At 53.6% G+C, this 23175-nt stretch overlaps 1 protein-coding gene across 3 annotated transcripts; it reads right to left on the bottom strand.

The window, feature by feature from the left end:
- Positions 1 to 1914: 1914 nt before the first annotated feature.
- Positions 1915 to 20375, bottom strand: Etnk2 (ethanolamine kinase 2). Of its 3 annotated transcripts, none has more exons than XM_052736970.1 (8): positions 19795 to 20353; positions 17929 to 18188; positions 14750 to 14872; positions 9745 to 9887; positions 8522 to 8605; positions 5946 to 6091; positions 4439 to 4512; positions 1915 to 2882 (listed from the first exon to the last, which is right to left on the bottom strand). In XM_052736970.1, the coding sequence occupies exons 1-8, from the start codon at positions 20047 to 20049 to the stop codon at positions 2810 to 2812; spliced, it is 1158 nt and encodes a 385-aa protein (XP_052592930.1). In that variant the 5' UTR covers positions 20050 to 20353; the 3' UTR covers positions 1915 to 2809. The 3 variants fall into 3 exon arrangements, with proteins under 3 accessions (XP_052592930.1, XP_052592932.1, XP_052592931.1); XM_052736972.1 differs by lacking the exon at positions 19795 to 20353 and adding an exon at positions 19657 to 19783; XM_052736971.1 differs by lacking the exon at positions 14750 to 14872 and having other exon boundaries at positions 19795 to 20375.
- Between the last annotated feature and the right edge of the window lie 2800 nt (positions 20376 to 23175).

The following is a 23175-nucleotide window of genomic DNA, read 5'->3' as shown; positions in this document are numbered from 1 at the left end:
TCAGCCTGTGAGAACAAAAGAAGCCTGGTAGGTATATCACTAGAGGAATGGTGAGAAGAGGCCAGGGTCATCCAGTCCACAAACGGGGCAAGAGGGAGGAGAGTGTGTTCAGTTTTGGGGTAGCAAAGACAGGTGCTGTTGTATGTATTGTGAGTTAATCCTGAGCTGATAGTCTCGAAGATCACTATTTTGGCTGCATATACAGACGCACACACTTCAGTAAAGACATTCAGAAGCAGAGGGAGCTTCAGAACCCAGGAACTAAGGGTTCCGACTTGGCACTGCAAGGGGGGGTGTGTGTCTTATTTTTATGTGCTGGTGAGACGGTAGGGCATGGTGGGATTAAGACCACACACTGCCAAGAGCTAGAGGCAATGAATCGGGGTGTCCTGATTCCTGGCCCTGTCCTTCAGCGCTCTGGCTGCTTGTCCTCGATGTCCTCGCTGTCCTCACACCTTGGCACCATGCCCAGCCCTGAGGCAAGGGCCAACAACAAGAGACCAGCCGAGGGTTCTGGAAACTTCTTTGGCTTCTGCCTGGCCCGTTTAAGTGGCCACTAGAGGGAGCTGCTTGGCTCAAACCCATAACTTCACTCCAAACTCCCACTTCGGTCAAAACTAGATCTTGTAATCTCCCTGGGATTCCTTCTAGTCCCGAGTTCCCCATTACCCTGTGGCTGGTCCTCTGCAGCCTGGAGGGCTGGGGCCCTCACTGCCAAAGGTATTCCAGGTACCTTTGTCCACAGACCTCATCCAGCTGCTGTGCCGTGACTGCCCAAGTCCTCTGGCCAACTGGAACCTCACCCCTTCCTGTGAGAAGCAGGGCGTGACCAGGTGGGCAGAAACAGGGACAGTGTGTTCTGATTGTTACCAGGAAAGCTAGCCACAAGCTCACCTGGCCCCCTCTCCACAGGCCAAAGGTCAGACCTGGAAAGATGGCCTTGGCCTGGAGCGCCTGCCTAGGATGACAGGAGAGAAGTGGGCCTCAGGCTTTGTGGGGAAGGAGTCCAGAGTCCTTCTCCTCCTCCTGCCCACCCCAGCTTCTCCCTCAGCAGCAGACCTGTCTATAGGGTGAGGCCACAAAGACCCTAGGAGGCTACGCATTGCACAGGGACTACTCTGCCCTTGGTTCCAGGGTGACTGGAAATAAGGTGGGTATTGCTACGTAGTTATGCCCATGGCCCCGAGTCTACAGGTGACCTTGGGGACCCCTCCTTCCCCGGCTCTGTTACCATTTGTATGCCTAGGCACGTCTTTTCCCCCAGGTCCTCCATCAGCACACTCCGGAGGGCCTACCTCCACTGGAGCATGTGACCTTGAAGGCCCTAGCTGCCAGTGTCTACTAAAGCTGTTGCCATGACGCCTGGCGCATTTGCAGGCAAATGCCAAACCACCAGATTCTTCCCCACCCCCGCTCCAGCCAGCTGCTCCTGGTCAAGACAGGAGTGTTGGAGTGTTCTCACTTGAGTTTCTGCTCTGGCCTCCTGAGGAGGGCTGGCTGCAAAAACCATCTTGCCTGCTGCCAGACAGAGTGGTTCTCCCCGATCCTGATAGCTGAGGGCCTGAGCAGACTGCGGAGGGAAGCCTGAGTGTTCTATTTCGGGTTCCGCGGGCCCTTCCCTTGATTGGCTTAAGTTCTTGGAGTCTGTCTGCATCATGGCGCCCCTGCAAGCAGCGTCCTGCAGAGGCAACTGCCAGGATGTTAAAAGTGGAGAGGCTGTGGACGAGAGCATCAGCCTTGCCCGGGTCTGCAGGATGCCGGGGCAAGGCTGGCATCAGAGGTGCCCCAGGCTGCTGTGCCTTAACTCGGAGCAGGAGCGACCCCAAAGGCAGAGCAGAAAGAAAACTGAGCCTGGCCCAGCTCCTCCACACATATAACAGTCACACTCCCAGCTACTGTCCTTTGGAGACCACATTCCAGAAACAAACCTTTTAATGCTGAAAAACATAATTTACAAATGAATCACAGTGGGGGCCTAGAGCAGGCCCCCTAGGAACTGTAAGGTCTGGGAGGCGGAGACAGCTGCTAACACTTTGGGTATCTGGCCACGCCCCCCTAGCCTCCGCTGCTCATTCCCAAATGGGAAGACTTCGTCGGCTATGTGCAGGGTAGAAGACAGAGATGGACAGACAGATCCTTGGAGGGGAGAGAGGCGGAGGCTGCTGCTGGCTCTGGTACCTGCCACCCGATCCAAGACCATGCCTACTCCAGGTCTGCCGTTCCCTCTCCTCTGCAGGGGCCGAGCAGAAGCACAAGGGGAGCTGGGGAAGGGGTGATGGGATGGCGTCTGGCTTGGAGAAGTTAGCCGCTCAGATGAGGCAGCTGCTGGCAGAGCTGGCAGGCCTAGCTGGGGGCTCTGTTCCCAAGGTGACAAGCGGAGCTAGCTTCCTGCTGGCTTGGGGCTCAACACCTCTCACCTAGGGCGGACGCAGCTCAGCTGGAGGCTGGGGCACCAGAGGTAGAAATGAGCCCTTCCCCTCCCCTACTGGGGAGGGTCAAGGGCAAACTGAGGCAGCCCAAGCTCCAGCAGGCCTGGGCTGGCAATGGTGTGCTCTCAAAGGGTGATAGCCCAGGCCTCAGCCATCTGCAGGCACTTCCTCTCCAAGCCTGTCAGGGTGAAGAGGAACTCGCACCCCAATGCTGGGTTTCAGCCCCTCCAAACAGGAAAATGAAGTCTTCATTGGCATCCACCGGGGAGCCTTTACCATGGCCGCCCACATTCCCCAAAGGTGCCTATCGCAAGGCAGGAGGGTACCCTGGAGAACAGGTCTGTCTGGCATCAGAAGCACACGGAGGAGCAGGAGGCTGGTCACTTTGGCATCTCCAAGGCCAACACCTGAGGCTTCACTTTAAAGTACTGGCTGAATCGGATCACCGCATACCTGCCAGGGAGGACAAGGAAGTGGATGAGCGGGGAGGCTGGCATCCTAGGGAGGACTCTGCCTGCCAGCTCAAGCCCATCGAGGTCTGGGCAAGTCAACTCTTTTGTTTGTTTTTGAGACAGGGTGTCTTTGTGTAGCCCCAGTTGTCCTGAAACTCACTCTGTAGACCAGGCTGGCCTCAAACTCACAGAGATCCGCCTGCCTCTGTTGAGTGCTGGGATTAAAGGTGTGTGCCACCACCACCCGGCTAGGGGCAAATCAACTCTTAAAATTTTTTCACTATCATTTCATTTTCTTCGGTCAGACTGGAGCAACCCTCCCAAAGATGTGTTTGGTGTTTTGTGTTTATTATTTTGTAGTGCTGATGTGCCTGTTGTTTCACAGTGGACCTCCAGAACTTTTTAATCTTTTAAAGTTAAAACTGCTAACTTGCGTCACTTTCTGGTCCCAGCCCAGTGACCGCCCTGCTCTGTCCCTATGCACGTGACCCTCTGAGTCCTAAGGTCTGTCTTTGTGGCTGCCTTATTTCGCTTAGCAAAATGTCCTCAAGGTTCATCTGCATAGCACGTGACCAGATTCTGTCATTCACTCATCAAGTGACGACACTTGGCTGCCGTGAGGGCCAGTGTCTAAACAAACACTACTGCGAGCCCTTGCTTCTGTCCTCTGGGACATACACGCAGGAGGGGGGTTGCTGGATGGGATGGGAGTTGTATTTTTTCGGTGTTTGAAGGAACATTCTTCCCTAGAATGGCTGGACCAGTTTGCGTTCCCAGTTTCCCACATCCTTGCACATGCTGTTCATTTTCTGCCTTTGCTGGTGTTCTAACATGCTCCGGTGTGTGCCTGTGTCTGAGCCTGTGGAGTGCTGCATACAGCTGAGGGTAGGTGGGGACAAATGGAGGCATTCATTCCCCGCCTGCAAGGACAAAGAGGTCTCATTTCATGGGCTCCCAAGCTGTCATGGTAAGAGTTTAGATACGGTCCCTAAGTCTAAGGAAGAGGTGGATACGAGGGGGCAGTATGGGTAGATCTAAGTCACCCCAGTGATCTGTGCACTCGGTAGCTCCTCTTTAATTTTTAAAAATATTATTATTGTGTGGGCGTAGGGGGTGTGTGTGCCACAGTACACGTGGAGGTCAAAGGACAACTTTCAGGATTCAGTTCTCTCCTCCCACTTTTACGTGGATTCTGGGGGGGTCAAACTCAGGTCACCAGGCTGGGCCATAAGTGCCTTTACCCACCAAGCCCTCTCATTGGCCTTCCATCCTTTCACACTGGTTCTCCGGCCTGTCTGGCTGTTCCAGGCTCTGGCTAAGCTGGCAGCAGCAGAGTGGGCCCTGGTGCTGGGTAGGACAGTATGGAAGGCTTAGTGGGGGTGGGAGCACTTTCGCTAGGTTTGGGTGGGGCTCCCTGGGGAGCTGGGGTTGGGTCAGCTGCGCACTGGAAGGACTCCGGACTCTGGCATTCTGTTTTGCCCATCTGGGTCACATGGTAGTCGGGGCGCTCTCCCTTCTCTGCCCCCCACCCATCCTCCCGCAGCTCCCCATACTGACCTGAGGAAGTCGAAGCTGATGGTGGAGTACTGATTCTGTATGAGTGCCCAGAGTCCCCAGAAGAAATGGGAGGCCTGCAAACAGGCCAGAGAGGGTCAGGCCCGCAAAGCCACACCTGTCACAGCCTTCAAGAGCAAGAGAGACACAGCCACCTTGGGTGTCTTGCTGAACACTGGCCAATGTGGGGAGAAATGGAGGCCAGGCCACTGGGCAGCACTGGGGGACTCACTACCCACTCGTAAAAGGCAAGTAGAGCCAGTTCTACCCAGAGTCTATCATCCAGGTGATCAGAAGCGGGGCTCCAAAGACTTCAAGGTTCCCCAGCCTGCCTCTCTCTACCCCAGGCTCAAAGAGCCAGAAAGCCATGATTCCCAGTTACCCCTGAAAGCTATATCACCATCACCTTCCTAGGCATGGGGGCACACCCTTAGGGCTTGCCCACCCATCCCAAGCCTTGGTCACACAGTTGCTAAGGAGGGCGTCCTCCACTTCCCTTTCCATGGCTTAGAAGGGATGTAGGTGAGCCAGCAAGTATGGGGTTGTTTTTGCTTAAAAGCTGAGCAAAAGTTGAGAAGATTTGTTCTTCAGGTGCAACAGAGGAGGAAGAGGGTGAGGTTTGGGTTAGGGTGGACCAGGACAAGCAATCAGTCCCAGAAAAGACAGATTGTCTACGCTCTGTTATGAATGGTGAAGCCTGGAGCTGGCTTGTCTTCCCTTGTGTTAGTCCCCTCGGCCCACACCAGGGAACACCCGGCATGAACCATTTTCCTTGGGGAAATGACATTCCCAATTGAATGCCATAATGGAGTGGTGGGGGAGGAGGAGCCTGGGAGGCAAGGCTGGTAAGTTGTGAGCTTGGTAGTGATGGTGGTAACAAGGAGCGTCTTACTGCAGCATGAAACACTAAGGTTAGCTAGCAGAGAGAACTACCCATCCAAACAGATTGGCTGAGTGAGGAAGCTGAGGGCTTTTTTGGAAATATTCATCTCAGGAGGCGAGTGCCCAGGCTGGGTGGCAGGAACACAAGGGGACACCTGGAATGGCTGTTTTCAGACCCCTTCTTGGTGGGGTGTAGTCCACAATTGGACTGGTTAGTTTTATGTCAACCTGACACAAGCCAGAGTCATTTTGGAAGAGGGAATCTAAACTGAGAAAATAACCCCACCAGACTGGCCTGTGGTCAAGTCTGTAGGGCATTTTCGTGACTGCTTTTGGAAGGGCCCGGTCCACCGTGGGCAGCGTTACTCCCTAGGCTGGTGGTCCTGGATGGCATGAGAAAGCAGGCTGAGCAAGCCATGGGGAACAAAGCCAGGAAACAGCACTTCTCCTAGCCTCTACAGCTTCTACCTCCAGGTCCCTGCCCTGACTTCCTTGGATGACGGACTTAAGCTGTAAGGCAAAATAAATCCCTTCCTACCCAAGTTGCTTGGTCATGATGTTTCATGGTGGCAGTAGAAGCCCTCACTCACTAAGAACAACTGAGACTGTGGCAGGTCCAAGCACTCACCAGAGCAAATTTGTTGACTTGTGCGTAAAGGCGCTCCACCTCCCTGGGGGTTGGAGCTGCCCCCTTTTGTGCCTCAAGATAATAGTGCAGCCACTGTAGCTGGATCTCGCGATCTGGGTACCGGCAGTAATCAACCTCATTCACACCTAGGGAGGCAAGTGAGACCCAAGTTGCCGGGGAAAAGCTCCTCTCAGGTTTGAGCCTAGGAGTCTCCTACCTTGAGCTGTGGGCTGGCTTGAGGAGGAGCCCTGTGAGGGCACTGAGGATAGAGAAGCTGAGTGGTCAGGGGCCAGGTGCTGCCCTGCAAGTAGTGGGAAGCCCAAGTCACTGTCACCTTATACCTACCCCTCTGTAAAGTGATGATGCTTCGTGGAAGGTCTCAGGCTTGGCACCACTTGACCTCAGCTCAGCCCTTCCATCTCAAGACCCTAATCCCTTCACCTTCCAGACAAGGAGTTGGACTTCCCTATCAATGTTAGAATGTTGCTGCTCACACTGGCATTTCCAGGAAAGTGCCCCACCTCCACGGCTCCCCGTGACTGACAACAGGCCCGTTCGCACCCTCCCCTGTCCTAAGTGTTCTCAAGCTACTTCCCAGTTCCTCCAGCTCTGTGGTTAGCATAGGGTAGGCCAGAACTAGAAAGAAGTAGTTTATTTAAGATGGGAGCAGAGATGGGCCACTGTATCCAGGGTCTCTCCTCTCCCTTCTTACTTCCCACGTGTCCTTGATATCCCTCAAGAAACAGTGTTTCTGAGTCCCAAGGATGTGGGTAGTAAAGAATCTCCCGCGCACATCAGAAGACCCAGGGCACACAGCCAGTTAGAGGCGGGGTGGGGTTGGACCTGTATCTTCCTACTGCCCAGAGTTTGTTTGCTGGCTTCTAAAGGACACAGCCCACCCCTTTGGAGAAGCTCCAGCTGAACTTTGCTCTGTGCACTGGATGAGGACTTACCACCTCTGCAAAGGCCTCCCGGCTGAGCACTGCCAGACATGTGCCCTGTAGGGCAGGCCTCTGCTTCAGCTCCCCACAGCTCAGCTGAGGCCCAACACCTCCCTCTGAGTGCCCTAGAGAGCTGGGCCCCTGGGTGCAAGCAACTGGACACACCTGGTCCTCCAAGGCTCTAAGAGAGATGTGATTCATCAGCCTGGATGGGCTGGGTTGGTCAGGGGAACAGCCAAGGGATGGCTCCACAGTTGGTCAGGGCACCTCAACTTTCCTAAGCCCTAGAGGCCAGCCAGGGCACACTGGCAAGCCCACATAGCAGCCTGCAGATGGCCCTCCAACTGTGTCCAGTTCCATTGAGGAGCTGTCTCCATGGTCCTATGCCCTGTAGCCCTTACATGGATGGGTCTAGATGACCACGCATTTATAGTGTAGCTGCCAAGCCTAAGGGAATGGGGAGGGGAATCTTTTTTTTTTTTTTTTTTTTTTTTTTGGTTTTTTCGAGACAGGGTTTCTCTGTGTAGCTTTGCGCCTTTCCTGGATCTCACGCTGTAGACCAGGCTGGCCTCGAACTCACAGAGATCTGCCTGCCTCTGCCTCCCGAGTGCTGGGATTAAAGGCGTGCGCCACCACCGCCCGGCTTTTTTTTTTTTTTTTTTTTTGAGACTGGGTCTCTAGTCTAGGCTGTCCTACAACTCAATATATAGACCAGGCTACCTTCAAGCTCACAATGATTTGCCTGCCTCTTTGTGCCTCCTGAGCACTGGGATTGAAGGTGTGTACCACCACACCCAGCCTTGTGTGTGTGTGTGTATCTTAGCTCAATGGAGGTATTACAACTTCTCCATTTTACAGCCACAGAGGGCAGTGACCTGAATCTCACCACTAGTTAACAACAAAACTAGGGTTGAAACTCAGGAAATCAAGATGTGGAAATACTTTTAACTAGCTCTGCCTAGACTGTTCGCTTCAGGACACCAGGTAAACAGCTACTTACAGCTTATTTGGTCACATACCTGCATTCAAGGCCTTCATGGACCATTGTACAAGTTGTACTGGGCAGGAAGGAGTGCTGGCCAAGCTGGTGGAGGCTGGGCCTGTCCTGAGGAAGGGGTGTTTCCTTCTCTCTCTCTCTCTCTCTCTCTCTCTCTCTCTCTTTCTCCAGGACCCTGTACGTGCTAGCGTGCTAGGCAGTTGTCTACCACGGAGGTATATCCAAACTATCTTTAATTCTAAGACAGCGTCTTACCAAGTTCCCCAGCTTGGTCCTGAACACATATTATAGCCCCAAAAGGCCTTGAACCTCAGCCTCCCAAGTAGCTAAGATCACAGAACTGAACTACTGAGCCCCACTTGGAAGGGGGTCCTTCTTAATTCACATGTCAGGCTGAGTAGCCCCTGAGACCCTACACTGAATGCATTTCCTCATTTGTACCAAACTGCCTGCCACATAGGCTAGCAGAGGTCAGCTCTGGAGCGGAGTTCCTTTGTGTGACATACGTTGCTCTTTAAAAGCAGGCTGTGCCCACCTCCCACCCATCAAACCTCAAGTCTAGAACCACCCGTGGTCCTCCCTGTAGACCTGGCACCCCATCATAAGGAGGGCACTGAGGCCAGAGTAACTCCCCCTACCTGCAAACTCGTTGAAGTGGTTGCCGATGTCGAAAGCCTGGTAGTTGTATCCTGCATATTCATAGTCGATGAACCGCACGTGGCCTGTGAGGAGAAGGAGAAGCAGTGAGGGCTGGTCCCAGATCTGGAAATGGGGCCTGGTCAGAGTTCCAGGCCTCCGAGACACACCCTCCGGCCCTCCCTGAGCTCTGCCGCAACCTTCTAGGCCACTCGAATCTGTCCGCAGCATAGCAAAGGATCAGAAGCAAAGCGAGTACTTCCTGCCTACCGTGTCTGGGGGTCCCACAGCCACGGATTCAACTAACTATGGACTGAAAATCTATATATTTGATCTGAGGGATGGAGATACGGCTCAGCGGTTAAGAGTACAGGCTCAGAACCCACATGGTGGCTCATAATCAACCATAACCACAAGTCCAGGGGATCCAACATCCTCTTCTGGCTTCTGTGGGCATTACATGCATATGACAGACAGGCATGCATGCAAACAAAATAATCATACCATAAAACGCTAGTTAAAAAATTCATGTACTGAACATGTACAGACTTTTTTTTCCTTTGTCGTTCCTAAGACAACATGGACTAACAACACCTCTTTAGCTCATATTTCTACTGTATTGGATATGGTTAAGTAGCCGGATGGATGTCGTATGTAAATGCTATCTTATTTTCACGTGTTTCCAGGGTGCTGGGGACAGGATTCTGGTCTCACATCAAGCACTCTCCCTGCAAAGCGCCACTCTGCTGTTTTACAGGAGACTTGTTGGCACACTCTCAGACGTCCAACACAAATCTTGGGTGTGTGACGAGGGACATCTGCATTTCCAGGGGAACTGCATTCTCAGGAATAGTAAGAAGCAGCAGTCTCCCCCATCTCTCTTCTCTTCACAATCCCCCTGCCCTCTCAAGGCTTGGGGAAGCCATGATGTCCTCAGAAGCCCATAAAGTCATCAGGATACATGGCTTGGGTGCCCTGATGTTGAAGACCTTCTCAACTGTGATTTTGAGTCCTTTCTTACAATATGTTTTTTCTAAGTGGTACTTCCTGTTTCACTTTCCTCCTCTTTCCCACACATTAAGATCACCATAGGGCATACCTGTGTCTTCCAAGATAAAGGACAGTCAAAGCTCAGGTCTCCTGCTCCTTGTTCTCAGACCCCTGAAGCCAGCAGGCTGGCCAGCTGGCCCGTGTCCCCACATCCGAGGGGCTTGAGGGGCAGTACCTTTGATGCTGTCATAGATGATATTCTTGCAGAGCAGGTCGTTGTGACAGAACACCACAGGGGACTCCAGTTGGGACAGGTGTTCCTTCAGCCAGGCCAGCTCCTGTCCCAATACCTCCACTTTAGGGACGTCTGCAGAAAGGCTAGACAGTGGGGGGGGGGGGGGGGGGAATAAAACTGCAGGTCGAGGGAGGGTTGACTCAGCTCAGATAGGCAAGCCCTAAACTCTAGTCCAATCATTCATTTACTCTAGAGACCTCAGACAAAAGGCCAGCCCAGCAGAGCCCTGACTTTGGTCACACGTAAGCGTAACCTGTCCTTCTGGTTCCCAGGGTCAAATAAGAAGCAGCTTAAAACCTGGTCATAACATAAAAGTCACTAACTAAGGTAGGCAGTGGTGACACACACCTTTAATCCCAGCACTCAGGAGGCAGATCTTGGTGAGTTCGAGACCAGCCTGGTCTACAGAACTAGTTCCAGGACAGGCAGGGATACACAGAGAAACCCCATCTTGGGGGGAAAAAAAGTCACTAAAATTAAATGGTATCCCTGCTACTTTGTGAAATGGATAGGGTGAGGAAGGGGGACCCAGGAGAAGACAGGAGAGGTGACGAGCGTCAGAGGCCATGGCTCCAGAGGAAGAGAGAATGGGGCCCATGGAATCAATAGTGAGAGGTAGAAGAGACCATACCAGGAACTCCCTAGGAGGGGTTGTGCTCCTCCAAGATGAGGTTCCCCAGTGAGAGAACCCCAGGAGGGCCTAGAGAAACAGGACTTTCTCAGCACGGCAGAGGGGTGCCCTGGTGTGGCGCCTCACACCTCAGCTGTTGAGGTCATAGACTCTGGTCTAATCAGTCATCTCACAGGGCTGTAACAATTGGCCAGCTACACACTGTGCAAATGTCAGAGAAACAGCAGCACCCCCAGCACCCCCTGTGTGAGACACCTGTTTTGTCACTCCCAACAACTAATTCCTGTCACCTTGAGTGATGAGTGTTTCCTGTCCATGGCATCTGCTAGACTAACTAGCTTGGAGGCAGAGCAAAAATGCATAAGGCTACTTCCACCCACCCCGTGTTACTGAAGTAGCATGTCTGCCAAGCCTGCTGGACTGGGGAATGATCTATCACGGGTCAATCAATGCAAAGTTAGGTAAGGACGCGCTGTACTCAGGTGCTCTGAACTTCGGCCCTTTGGGTACACAGGTCTGTGTACAACGAAAAAGCCAAACAAGGCAATCTTTCAAAATTCAGAACTACCCCTGGGAGCGGAGTTCTGGGGCTTGTCTCCACTCCTGTCTCTCTGCCTAGGACAGTAAAGGTTCTCAGAGGAAGGTGATAACAAGTTGGGTCCTGGCTCACCTCCCCACTGGACAGAACTGTCTACGATGTTCCCATGTCCCCCGTAGAAAAGGGATGCCAAGGCTAGAGGGGTCTTAGGTCTTCCATCCTACATGATTGGGAAATGGGGAGGCTCCAGGAAGAAAAAGAACCTCATCCCAGATGCTTCATAGCATGGGCACCCCTGGACGCCAGATGCCTCATAACATGGGCACCGCTAGACTCCAGATGCCTCATAACATGGGCACCGCTGGACCCCAGATGCCTATAGCATAGGTACCCCCGGACCTCAGGTGCTTCATAGCATGGGTGCCCTTGGACCCAACACCTCAGCCCAGCTGGGTTCCCAGCCTACCTACCACGTGCCCTCATCACAGGGCTGTGGACCCATGATCTGTTCCCTCGGTCTCTAAGACGGCGTCTCTCAACCAGGTAGCCCACAGACAGAGGGAAGGGCCAAGTTCCGTCCTCAGCCATGCACGTGGTCCTCCCTGAAGCTACTGGAGAACTCCCAGCTTACTCTGAGGCTACTTCAAGACAAAGGCCGAGGAGGAGTCCTTTGGTTTGCCCAGGTCTCAGTCTGAAAATCATGCCTGTGACGGCCGGATGCCCGCTCCCCGTCGCTGGCCTCAGTCTGACCTTGCCCTATCCTGCCAAGGCCACTGTGATACTTACTGTGAGAACAATCCGGGCCTATCTCCAGGGGCCCCCTCCAACGGCACTGTCCTTCCCGGAACATGTAGCCCTCAGCCAGCTTTGCTGCCTTCCGTCCTGCCAGCCCTAAACCCCTCCACCTCTGCAGGGTTGGCAGTAAACAACCATCACTGCCACCCGGAACCATGCTCACCCCAGAACGAGCGGAAGGGATGAGGGCTGGGGTCTCTGGGAGGCCTGGGACTCCTGCCGTGGAGGGACTGCCGCTTGGCCATCTCCATTCAGTTCCCACTGGACAAGCACAAGTTCTCCTCTAAGGGACCAACTTTCTACTGCTCCAGTCTCTTGGCTTCCCATCTTTGGCCTCTCATCAGCCCACCCATCAGTATCCCCTCCTGACACTGCCCCCCACTCAGGGCCACCAAGTCACCATGTGCAGTCTCGGACACAGTCTACCTCCATTTCCACCTACCCACCAAGCTGCCCCCAAGCAACGTTGCCCCAAATGTGTTCTGTGCTTCAGGGAGGCCACCCAAATGCAGTCCGCGGCCAGTAGGAGCACTCTCTGGCCTGGACTGGCAGAGTACACTCAGCAAGCACTCTCTGGGGGACCTGGTTCTCCTAGCTTGGGTCTCCCAGTCCTAGAACCTGCCCCCCAGCGTATCCCCCTACCTCCAGTGCACAACCAGCCCCCTCACCAAAGCGGTCCTTACGCCTGCTAGACCCTTTCCTAAACCATAGTTCTGGCTCAGATACCTTTGTAATAGTGGGCATGTGGGCATACACTGGTAATTTTAGTACTTGGGCAGTAAGACCGTGCGTTTAAGACAGGTTAGCTTGGGCTATATGAGTCTGAGGCCAGTGGGGGTTACATAGTGAGACCCTGTCTCAAACAAACGTACAAAAACCAAACACACCTTCATGACTTCCTGATGCTTGTGCATGTCAATCCCGACTTTTTAGCCTGGTACCCAAGCCCCCTTCCCTCTGGCTATTCCCCACTTCCACGACCTCCTGAACGTCTGCTCCAGCCACATTTACCTACTCGGCCACCGTCAACAGACCCCCCCCCCCCAGGCTGTCTCCTGAGCTGGAGCAAGCCCCTCTCATCCTGCCCTGCCACCTCTGCCAAGATGACTTCTGCTGCCCCTTCCTACCTCTGTATGTATTACACACCCTGCCTTCTTTTGTGCCAAGCACAGGCATGTTCTGTTTACCCAGATGGCTCCTAAACTCCTTACAGGCAGGGCCCATGTCCCAATCACCTTCACTCTCCTGCCGTTTTAATCCCAGTCAATGTTGTGAAGGGTTGAATAAGTCAGGGCGATGAGGTAATGCCAGGAGTCCAAGAGGCTCCATCTAATTTCGATGACTGTTAGGACTGTCCTGCTGTGGGACATGCAAGGCAGTTCTAAAGGGTGAGGGGACCATCCTATAGAGAGGCTCAGAGAAGTGAAGCCTTGATTTCCCCAAGGCCAACAGCTTGACAAGAACAACAGAAGTTGGCCAGCTCTTCACCAAGGACCTCTCTCTTCTGGACAAGATCATTCACCACGGCTACACAGGACAGCAGTCAAAGGATGCTGTGGTGTTCGTTCATGAATGAGCACCAGCCCTGCACCGAGAAATAGCAAGTTCCATCGCCACCTGTCAAATAATGGTGCTGGCTAAGGGGACATGTCACACTCTAGTCTTCGGGGATATGGTAGTCCTTGTCCCAGGGTCTGAACATGGCCAGACAGAGGGCAGGCTAGGGCCATCCTGGGTACTCATAGCACAATCACTGGGTCAGAGTTTAGATAGAGTCATGGTGTGTGGAAGGGATGAATTATGGGGTCAGAGTTAATGACTGCCATGGAAGAGGAGGGAATGAGACTCCTTTCTCTCAGACCTCCCTCTCACCTGCCACCTTACTCTGGTGACGCTTCAGAAGCGGCAGTGTTCAAATTAATTGTATATTTCAAAAATTGCTGGAAGAGAGGACTTTGAATGTCCAGCACAAAGAAATTATAAATATCTGAAGACATGTGTCACCCTGTTCTCATCATCACATATTATGTGTATAATTATATATCAGTCAAAGACATTCAAATACATTTTCAAAGGCAGTGCTTTCTGGGTATGATAACACACACCTTTAATCACAGCTCTTGAAAGACAGAGGCAGGCAGATCTCTGTGAGTTCAAAGCCAGCTCGATCTACATAGTGAGTTCCAGGCCAGTGGGGGCTCCACTGACTCCAAAAAAAAAAAAAAAGTTGATGTTTAATCCTTGCAGGATGTATGAAATGTCAGAGACCATGTTGTGGACTCTTTTCCATGCTTAAGTCTCCAAGGTGTGTCAGGAGTTGGGTACCTGCAGGCCAGCGAGCAAAGGGGAAGTTTGGGGGACCCTGTTTTGCTTGAAAGTAGAATCAGGATGGGAGGGAGACCTCTGTACCTGGAAAGAGCACTTCACGGAGCAGTGGGTGTATGAAGAAACAAAATGGGGACATAGTTCCCAAAAGTACACAGAGTCATCCAGGCAATCAGCAAGAAACTGTGGCATTCCAAGGGCGTGGCTGTCTACTCTTATGACCCATTGAGCTTAGAACCTCAGATTCTCAGAGGCTCCGCTCTCCCATGGTTCCAAAGACAGAAACAGTCATGCAGCGTTAAGTCCTCAAGTAGGAAACTAAAGCCTCACTGACAGCCTGACAGTGGAGAAGAGCTTCTTGCAACCCTAGTCTCTTCTAAGGAAAATGGGAGTTGTCCCTAATCCTGCCCCCCTGACACAGTCAGAAAACTCAAAGAGAAATAAGTGCTGCTGTACCAAACTGCCGATCCACGTTGCTAAGACGCAGCCAATAGCTTTTCTTTGCCTGGACTGTGGCTCAGGACGGAAGGTGCCCTGGAGAAACTCCTCCTCACTAGGAACTGCATCCCTGAACCTTCTCTAAGAGTTGCCTGGAGCCAAAAGTAGGGGGTGGGGCAGAGATAGTGGCAGCCTTGAGCCCCCTCAGATCTCTGTACCTGGGATTGATCTCATCCTTGACCAGCGTGAAATAATGATGCATCTTATGCCAGAGGGTGGGCTTGGGCAACCTGCCATTGGCGTGGATGGTGTGAATCTTTGCCAGTTCTAAGGCGATTAACCTACAACAGAAATGGGAGGAATAGTGAGTGTCAGGACTGGGCTTGTCCTCCTGCCCAGCCCCTCCTGACCAGAAAGGGTTTGGAAGGTTCTGGGTACTGCCAGAGGGCCACATGTGGAATCTTGACAGGTCCTAGGAACCCTTGGTCTCCAAACAAGGTTTCAGTAGAAGGCAGGAAAATGCGGTAAGACCGTCAGCCATTGCTCCTTTTCTATCCCGGAGCTGGGCCAGAGAAAAGCAGAGGACTTTTCCCCCCAGGCCAGTAGCTTGGCCTTCCCCAGCCTTCCCATAGCTGCCCCTGAGAACACAGGGGCAACCAGGCATAAGGGCAGTACCCCACCTCCAGACTTTGCCCCATCCTCTCTGGAGAGGTGGCAGCAGGTCCCTTTCCATGAAGAGAATAGTGGGTGTTGATGCCAGGCAAGGAGGAAATGTTAGCTTTTTATCAGTCTGGCCAGGATGGAGAGGCTGGCCCAGGGCAGCCCCTTCTGACTCCACAGGGAGTTGATGCTGGTGAGCGGATACCAAGGACGCAAAACAAGCCAGCCTTCTATCTTCAAGTTCCTCTACAGACATTATCCAAGGTCCTGGGGGAGAGTGGGTGGTTGTCTGGGGGAGGAGTGGGTAACAGGGAGGTCTGCTGGGAGTGACAAGGGACTGGCTACTGCAGAGGGAAGGACCTTGATAAGAGCTTCACATCAAGGCCAATGCCAAGGTCAGCATGGAGGCTGGGGTCCCAGCTGGGCTCTGCCAGGCCTCCCAGCTGTAGTCCAACCCTAACTGCCTGCCAAGCAGCCGACATCCAAGCCTCTGGGCTTCCCTTGCCTCTGTCTGTTGCTGGAATAATAATCACTGGGAAGGACAACAAAGACCCTGGTTGTTTGAAACCTTGTTACGGAGTTGTCCTAAGGCTACTCCTCCCCTTCCCCGGCCTGGGAAGGGACCAGCCGTACACCATTAGGATAATGGCAATTTCAGGTTCCTCCCCAAGCCTCCCACTTCCTCAAGGGTGGAGGACCATCAGCAGCTGAGGAGGTGCGTGGAGGTCAGAGGTGCTGGGGTAGGTGAGAGCCCACCAAGGAGCTGGGAAAAGGGAAGACAGACCTGAGGCCCAGCTCTGGTCTTCCTTCCCTAGGAAGATTCTGAACAGAGCAGTTCCTTGAATGTCAAAAAGGGCTGTTGTGTGAATAGCAATTGAAGTAACTTCAACACTCAGCATTTTCATGCTGAAGAACCTCAGCAGAGCAGGCTTGGGGGGTGGGCTCAAGAGATATGGAGTGGGGGTGGGGATGGGGGTGGAGCGCTTTCCTGCAGATACCCTGTCACCATGACGGGGTGGGGAAAGCGCCATCCTGGGAAAGTCACCAAGGAAAGGCCTACCTCCTACACCCACCCCAATTTCTGGCTCTCCCCCAAACACCAACTTCTTATTATGGCACCTAAATCCCCCTTCAATCTTCCTGACAGTGGTAATTGTTTCCAGAAAGAGGATGAGTGACGGATGAGGTTCACAGAGGCGGGGAGAGATTAGGAGTGGTGAGAACCTGCCAATGTTTGAGCTTATTTGCACAAGACTAAGGAAGGAGCCATGAGAAAAGCGGGCAGGGTCCCCTGTACCCTGCTTTGACCTCTCCTCTCCAGGTTGGGTGTACTCAGCTTGAACCCCAATGACCCCCCCACATAGGTGGGCACACCCTTCACGCACATGCCCCCACCAACACACAGCTAGAACACACAACTCAAATACAATGTCCTGGGGCCGCAGCAGTCTCAGGGGCAGCCCTGAAGAGTGTGGAGGGCCAGCCATGTGTGCAGAGATCCAAGTGTACTTACTTGGGTTAAATGGCGGGCAGCTGAGGAGGCACTGGAAAGCCAGGCCTACCCCCTAGGTGGGCATTGCTACCCTCAGGGTGCAAGCCAAGTCTCCGTCCTCTTGAGTTGGACACCGCAGATGCCAAGCAAAGCACCTGGGCAGACCCTGCCCTGTGGCCCCCGGCATTGGGAGTAAACCTCAGCTTGCCCGCGCCTCACTATGATAGGCTGGTGGCCTTCATCCACACAGCTCATGACACTGTGGGAAGGGAGAGGATACTGCTTGACCCCCCCCCCTTCCTGGTCTAGTGGGAGCAGAGAGGGTGGTGTACCGGGGGCTGTTTGGTTCACCCCGTTTCGGGCCCTACAGTAGTATCCACAGGGTTTGAAGGTTAAATGTAGTTCCTAGGCCCTATATATCCAGGTATTCACTGGGAACTGGGCCCAGTTCTGGTGGGCCTTCTGAGTGGAGGCTTCAGTCATGCTCCAAACGTGAGTCTCCACTGTCAGGGAACCCAAAAGGCCCTCAGCTTGGGGGCTGGGTGGAGGGATATCTCCAGCTTGCTGAAGTCAAGTTCACCCTGGATAAGGCTGTTTGTCTTCACACCTTTCACTCTCTGCAAAAGATGAGAGGGAAGCTGTGCAAGGCGGCGCACGCCTTTAATCCCAGCACTTCGGAAGGCAGAGGCAGGTGGGTCTCTGTGAGTTCGAGGCCGGCCTGGTCTACATATCAGATTCCAGGATAGCCAGGGCTACATTGAGAGACCCTGTCTCAAAATAATAATAATAATAATAATAATAATAATAATAATAATAATAATAATAATAAAATAAAATAATAATAGCAAAATAAGGGAAAAAGAAAGACAGGAGGGGTAGACAGCCTGTGTACCTTCAGAATTTGGCCCAGATTTCATTTCCAGGGCTTCCGGATGTTTCCACATCTGACACAGGGTGGGCAGAGGCTTGAGAAATGGGGGGTAAGAAACAACAACAAAAACCTGATCTCTGCTACATTTATGGGACCACTGTGTTCCCCTGGAACTCATCCTTCCTAGTGGGCACCACTGTAAGGCTATGGAATGCTGCAGCCTCAGAGCAGACAAATATCAACAACTATTTTCAAAGCAATATGAAAATATGACTTATGACGCCTAGGACTTCTTCTTCATGAACCCCACTGCAAGAACCTCAAAGCCATAGCCTTAGGGAAAAATTGTGCATCGTGCTCTGCACCCTACTCACCTGAAGAGGTTGGGTTCTCGGATGTGCTCCGGTCCCAGGGCCACACCCTGCATGTACTCATAGCACAGCCCGTTCTGAAAGGTGCAGTAGAGTCTGGGGGCGCAGCCATGTGCTCGCAGCAGCTGGAAGTTCCTGACCTCATTCTCCCGGTCCACCAGCAACTCTGTCCGCTCCCCATACACCCGGACCAGGACACAGTCCCGCATGTCCTCCTCCACATAGCAGGCCACTAGCTTGTTGGTGATGCCATCTTTGAAGCGCTAGCATGGGGAGAGGGCAGCGATGGGTGGGAGGGTGGGGTATAATCCTCTGGTCTCTTCCCAGAGCTTCAATCAGAGTGTGCTCATCTGAGCACTGAACACACCCCCACACCAGCCAGCACTACGCTCTGCCTTGGAGTGGACTAAAACACAAGCGGAGAGGGAGGAAGGGTGGCAGCCATGCTGAGCCCACGCACACTCGCTCAGCCTAAGTCTTGCCTCCAGAGCACGGGATTTGGCCGAGTTGGGAAGTCCACACTAGGCAGTGGGTAGGGGCCCTCCCCTTCCTTCTCCATTCTGACCCTGAAAGAACCCACCACAGGTGGGAATGTGGCCCAGGAGGGCTGGAAACTGCCCAGCCCTGCCTCTCACCAAGGCAGGCAAGGGCTCTCAGCTGTATCTCTAGGTCCATCCAGTGGCAGAGGGACAAGGAGGGTACTGGGGTTGGCACTCATCCCAGGGCTCTGGTGGCCAGAGGTCCTTGAATCTCTGAATTCCACACCAGAAGGAAGACACAAGAGACAACACGGGTGGGAACAGACTCTGGTCATGGCGATAGGGAGGAAGGAACCATGAGCTGAAGTTTCATGGGCACCATGTGACAGGGCTGGATGGGACTTGAGCGGTCACCTGAACCCATTCTGGGTGAGGCAACAGGCCTACTGAGTACGGGTTAGCATCTGCTATGCTAGTGCTGGGATTTCATTCCAGGTCTGCCTTGCTCCTGACTGGGTCTTCTGGAAAAAAAAAAAAAAACGCTACCACACTCAGCCCAGATTCTCCTCAGAGCTGTGCCTTCCCCCACTCAGAAGGTCTGTGACATGGATCTCTACCCCTCTGCCTCTTCCTGCGCAGGCTGCCCAGGCTGTGGGTGGCCGGATAGGTGTAAACATTATTTTTAAGAGAACGCAGGACAGCTGAGGAGTAAGGTAGAGGCCAAGGTGAGCCGCTCTGTCCACAGGTGTGTGTGGGAGAACGTATCTGACAATGTGTGTGTGTGTGTGTGTGTGTGTGTGTGTGTGTGTGTGTGTGGAGGGGGGGTTGGGGCGGGTGCGAGGGGAGGCGTTGCTCAGAGCTACCAGCCTGAGGCCGTGGTAAAGGTGCTTTACTGGAATTCTGAATTCCACAGGCTGGTTCCTGGGGCCCACAGGGAATGCTCAGATCCCTGAGGGTTTGGTTCTCACGTTAGGGTGAAGGAGTAGCACTGGATGTAGGGGGAGGTTTCCTTAAAAGTTCATGCCTCCTCGGGTTTCAGAGTGGCTGAGTACGCACTTCTGGGCAACTAGGGGACAAGCACTCAGCGACAGGGGGTGGGGCCGCACGCGCAGCATGCTGACAGTGGGCAGGTAGACTTCAGGCTGCATGCTTGGGAACCCCTGGAACAGGAGAGTGGGGAGGGTCCAGGGAAGCGCGAGCCCAGCTTTGCATAGGGATCAAAAGAGATGGAGAGCTAAACACGTATACAAACCACGGTCCAAAACCTTTCCTGCGCAACAGCCGCGCAACCCTGGGACCCGCACTCGGAAGGATGAGCTGACGGGCGTCCACGCAGCCCCGCTGCAGCTCAGGCAGGGCCCCATCCCCGGCCTCGCTCCCGCTCGGCTACCTTGGTCCGAACTTGCTCGGGCTTCCAGTGCGGCCGCAGCTCCCGGATGAGGCGCAGGGCACCGGGGAGGATGTCGTCCTGATCCACCGTGACGCCGAAGCACGGGACGGCGGCCCTCGGGGGCTCGGGTGGCTCCCAGCAGCCAACGCTGGCCGCCGCCTTCTCCTCCATGCCCCATGAGCACTGCGGGCAGAGCGCCTGCCTCCGCAGGTAAAAGGGCGAGCACGGCACTGGAGCTGAAGGGGGCACAGCCATTCCCAGCAGCCCCACCCCCTCGGAGCCGCCGCGCCCGCGTTAGCCCCTACCGGGAGGCCTTGAGAGGGAGTGGGAGTGGTCGAGGAGGGGCCAGGGGAAGTCCATGACTCATGAGCTAGCTGCCCGCTCCGATCGCCGGCGCGCAGCCCCGCAACACAGCTGGCCGGGGATCGCCGGGGTCCGCCGCGACAGTGACATCACGGGCCGCAGCAACGCCCCCTGCCCGGCCCGCCCCCGCCTCCCGGCGTGTGCCGCCCGCCATCTCCCCTAGCTGGGGCCGTGACTACCTGGAGCTCGGGGTGGGGGTGGTGCCCCGCCTTAATGGCGCAAAGGGCGGAGCCTCAGGCCCCTCCCCAGGTCCCTGCTTGAGCATCCTCTTGCGGGATGACCCGTTTCCCATAGGGGCCCCGCAGCTCTTTGCCAGCTCGTTCTCGGTAGCCAAGGGTAGGGCATGGGGCTCGTCTTTGTCCCCACCCCATCCTGGAATAAGGAGATCAGCTGCTCCCAAAGTGTGGGCTTTGGTTTGCCTTCAAATCCCTGGACCCCTGGAAAAGGTTGGGCTGCATTTCTAAGGCTTCCAGGCATCATTCACCACCACAAACACATTCAATGGAAAGACATATGGTGATGGTGCCGGAGTGAGTGTCCCGTAGGCAGACTGGACTCTAACTGAACATTCCCGGGTATTTTATGAGTACACGAGCACATTGAGACTCACTAAATAATCCTTAAATCTCCTCCCTGTCCTGAGAAGCTGACTGGGCCCAGGGAGTAGATTCGTGCACAGAAGCCTGTAGCTCGGTGCTTTGTTGAGCAAAGAGGTGATCAAAGGCCTGGCGCAACCCATGGACCGAAGTGCGAGCGGAGTGGCTGAGGATACAGATCCTGGAGGAAAGGATGATAAGTCCTCTGGCAGACTTGCTGTGGCGAGGAGACACGTGGAAAGATGCAATGCCAGCCTTTGGAAAGCCCCTCTCTCGGTCATATGTTCTCCTGGTCACCTCCGGAGCTAACCATATTACTTACTGCCCTCGGCTACAGCAAAACCTGGACTTGCCTCAGAGACCTCAGTGCTTACATCTCACACTGCCGCAACTTGAAAAATGCCCACAAAATGGATGTGTTTCTGTGTCCCCGAGTTGTCCTTTTGACCTGTTCAGGAACCTCTCAACCACAAGGCCCTTTGATTCTTGCTGCCCAGAACCCAGGTCTTCTGGTACACTTTCTATGCTGATGCCTCTTACAGTGGCCACCAGCCCCACGTGGCTACTCAGCACTGGAAATGTGACCAGTGTGGCATTTTGTGTAACTTTAATCTTAATAAGGATGTAAATAGCCATTTGGAGCCACCGTGTTGGACATTGTAGCCGATGATAGAGGATGAACTGCCTACTTAAGGTCATGAAGCCCCAGGATGCAGGCACTGGAAAGGACATTGCCTCCAGCTCTTTCTTTTGCAATAGGCAAAGAAAACCATGCTGGGCAAGGGATCATAATTAGTGGGAGTCCAGGCTCTTGGTCTCAGCTCTGTGCCAGGACTTGGCAAGCAGCTCCTGCCATGCAAATACCACCTCGGAGAAGCCCCGGGACCCTTAACCCCAGAGAGTGAAATCCTACAGATTCCAAGGGCTTCGTTGGGATATTCAGTACCTTATACTTTTGTGGTCAAAAGAGGGATAAGAAGCTACAGGTAGATGCTGCTTTCTCATCCCCTAAGCTATGCAGCCTGGGGGGACGGGTGAGTGGGGGGAAGAGCCCTCAGCCTGTGGTGTCCTCAGGCCTTGAGGTGGAAGATAGCAGCCTGTGTGTGCACCTGACCCAAACCAAGGTGTCCGAAGCCCTGTCCCTGTGCGAAGCCCTCCTCCCATGGGATTGAGGTGGAAGTCCCTAGGGCCTGAGTCAGCTGGGCTGGGTTCTAGGGTAGTTTTTCACTGTTTTTCAGGATTCTTCCCTGCATGACTCCTCACCAAATGATCTTGGGAAAAATGCCTTTCCGTCTCTATGTACTTATCACATGTGAGGTAGGATTGCTGGATGTCTGAAGTCCTGTGTTCTTAGGTGGTGATGACTTAGATTGCCTGTGTAAATGGTCACCTGGGCAGAAGCATATAGAGGGTATAGAGCAAGCTGAGAGGAATTTCCCAGGGAACTCCATATAAAGTCCAGTTGCTCAGCAGCACAGAGCCTGGGGTCAGTACTGGCTTCTATGAGCGTCTTACTGACAGTCTTAGTCAGGGTTCCTATTGCTGTTATGAAACACCACGACCAAAGCAACTCGGGGATGACAGGGTTTGACTTTCACTTCCACAGTTCATCAAAGGAAGTCGAGACAGGAGCTCAAGCAGAGCGGGAACGGGGGAGGCAGGAGCTGATGCAGAGGCCATGAAAGAGTCCTGCTTACTGACTTGCTCCCTCTGGCTTGTTCAGCCTGCTTTGTTATAGAACCTGGCCCCACCCACAATGGGCTGGGCCATCCCACATCTATCACTAATTAAGAAAATGTTCTATAGGCTTGCCTGTAGCCCCATCTGATGGAGGCATTTTCTTAATTGAGGTTCCCTCATCTCAGATGACTAGCTTTTGTCACGGTTTGTAGGGGGAAAGGGCCAACCAAAGAAACCCACCCTGGCCCTGTAATCCACTCTGGCCCTGAAACCAGAACCAAACAAACACACCTTGACCCTGAGAGCAATGTCAGAGAAACATACTTTGGTCCTGGAACCAGAGCCCAAAGGCTAAGAAGGGCTAGTGAAAGAAACACACTTTTGCCCTGAGAGGAGAGCCAAATCAGCCCATGACCAACTGATCATGAAACCAATCAATCCCTGAGCAGGAAAACCAACCAATCCCTGAGCAGAAAACCAACCAATCCCTGAGCACAAAATCTAGCCAATCTGAATTTGTCCAAGCTCAAAGGGATTGAAAGCCGATCAATTTCCACCCTGAAAATCTTCTCCCTGGAAAAACTCTGCCCCTAAGCAGCCCTATATAAACCCTCACCTGTTCAGTTTGCGGCTGCCTTTCTCTACCCTGGCAGAGGCAGCCCCCCTCCTGGATTCTTCCCTGCCAATAAATCTCTTGAGTGAGGTTTGGGTGAGACCTTCTTTGCCCTGGAGCAGAGACAGA

The sequence above is a fragment of the Peromyscus californicus genome, unplaced genomic scaffold (assembly GCF_007827085.1).
Source record: "Peromyscus californicus insignis strain IS unplaced genomic scaffold, ASM782708v3 Scaffold_14__1_contigs__length_90479793_seg_2, whole genome shotgun sequence".
NCBI classification, from domain to species: Eukaryota; Metazoa; Chordata; class Mammalia; order Rodentia; family Cricetidae; genus Peromyscus; species Peromyscus californicus.
This window is presented reverse-complemented; position numbering and strand designations above follow the sequence as displayed.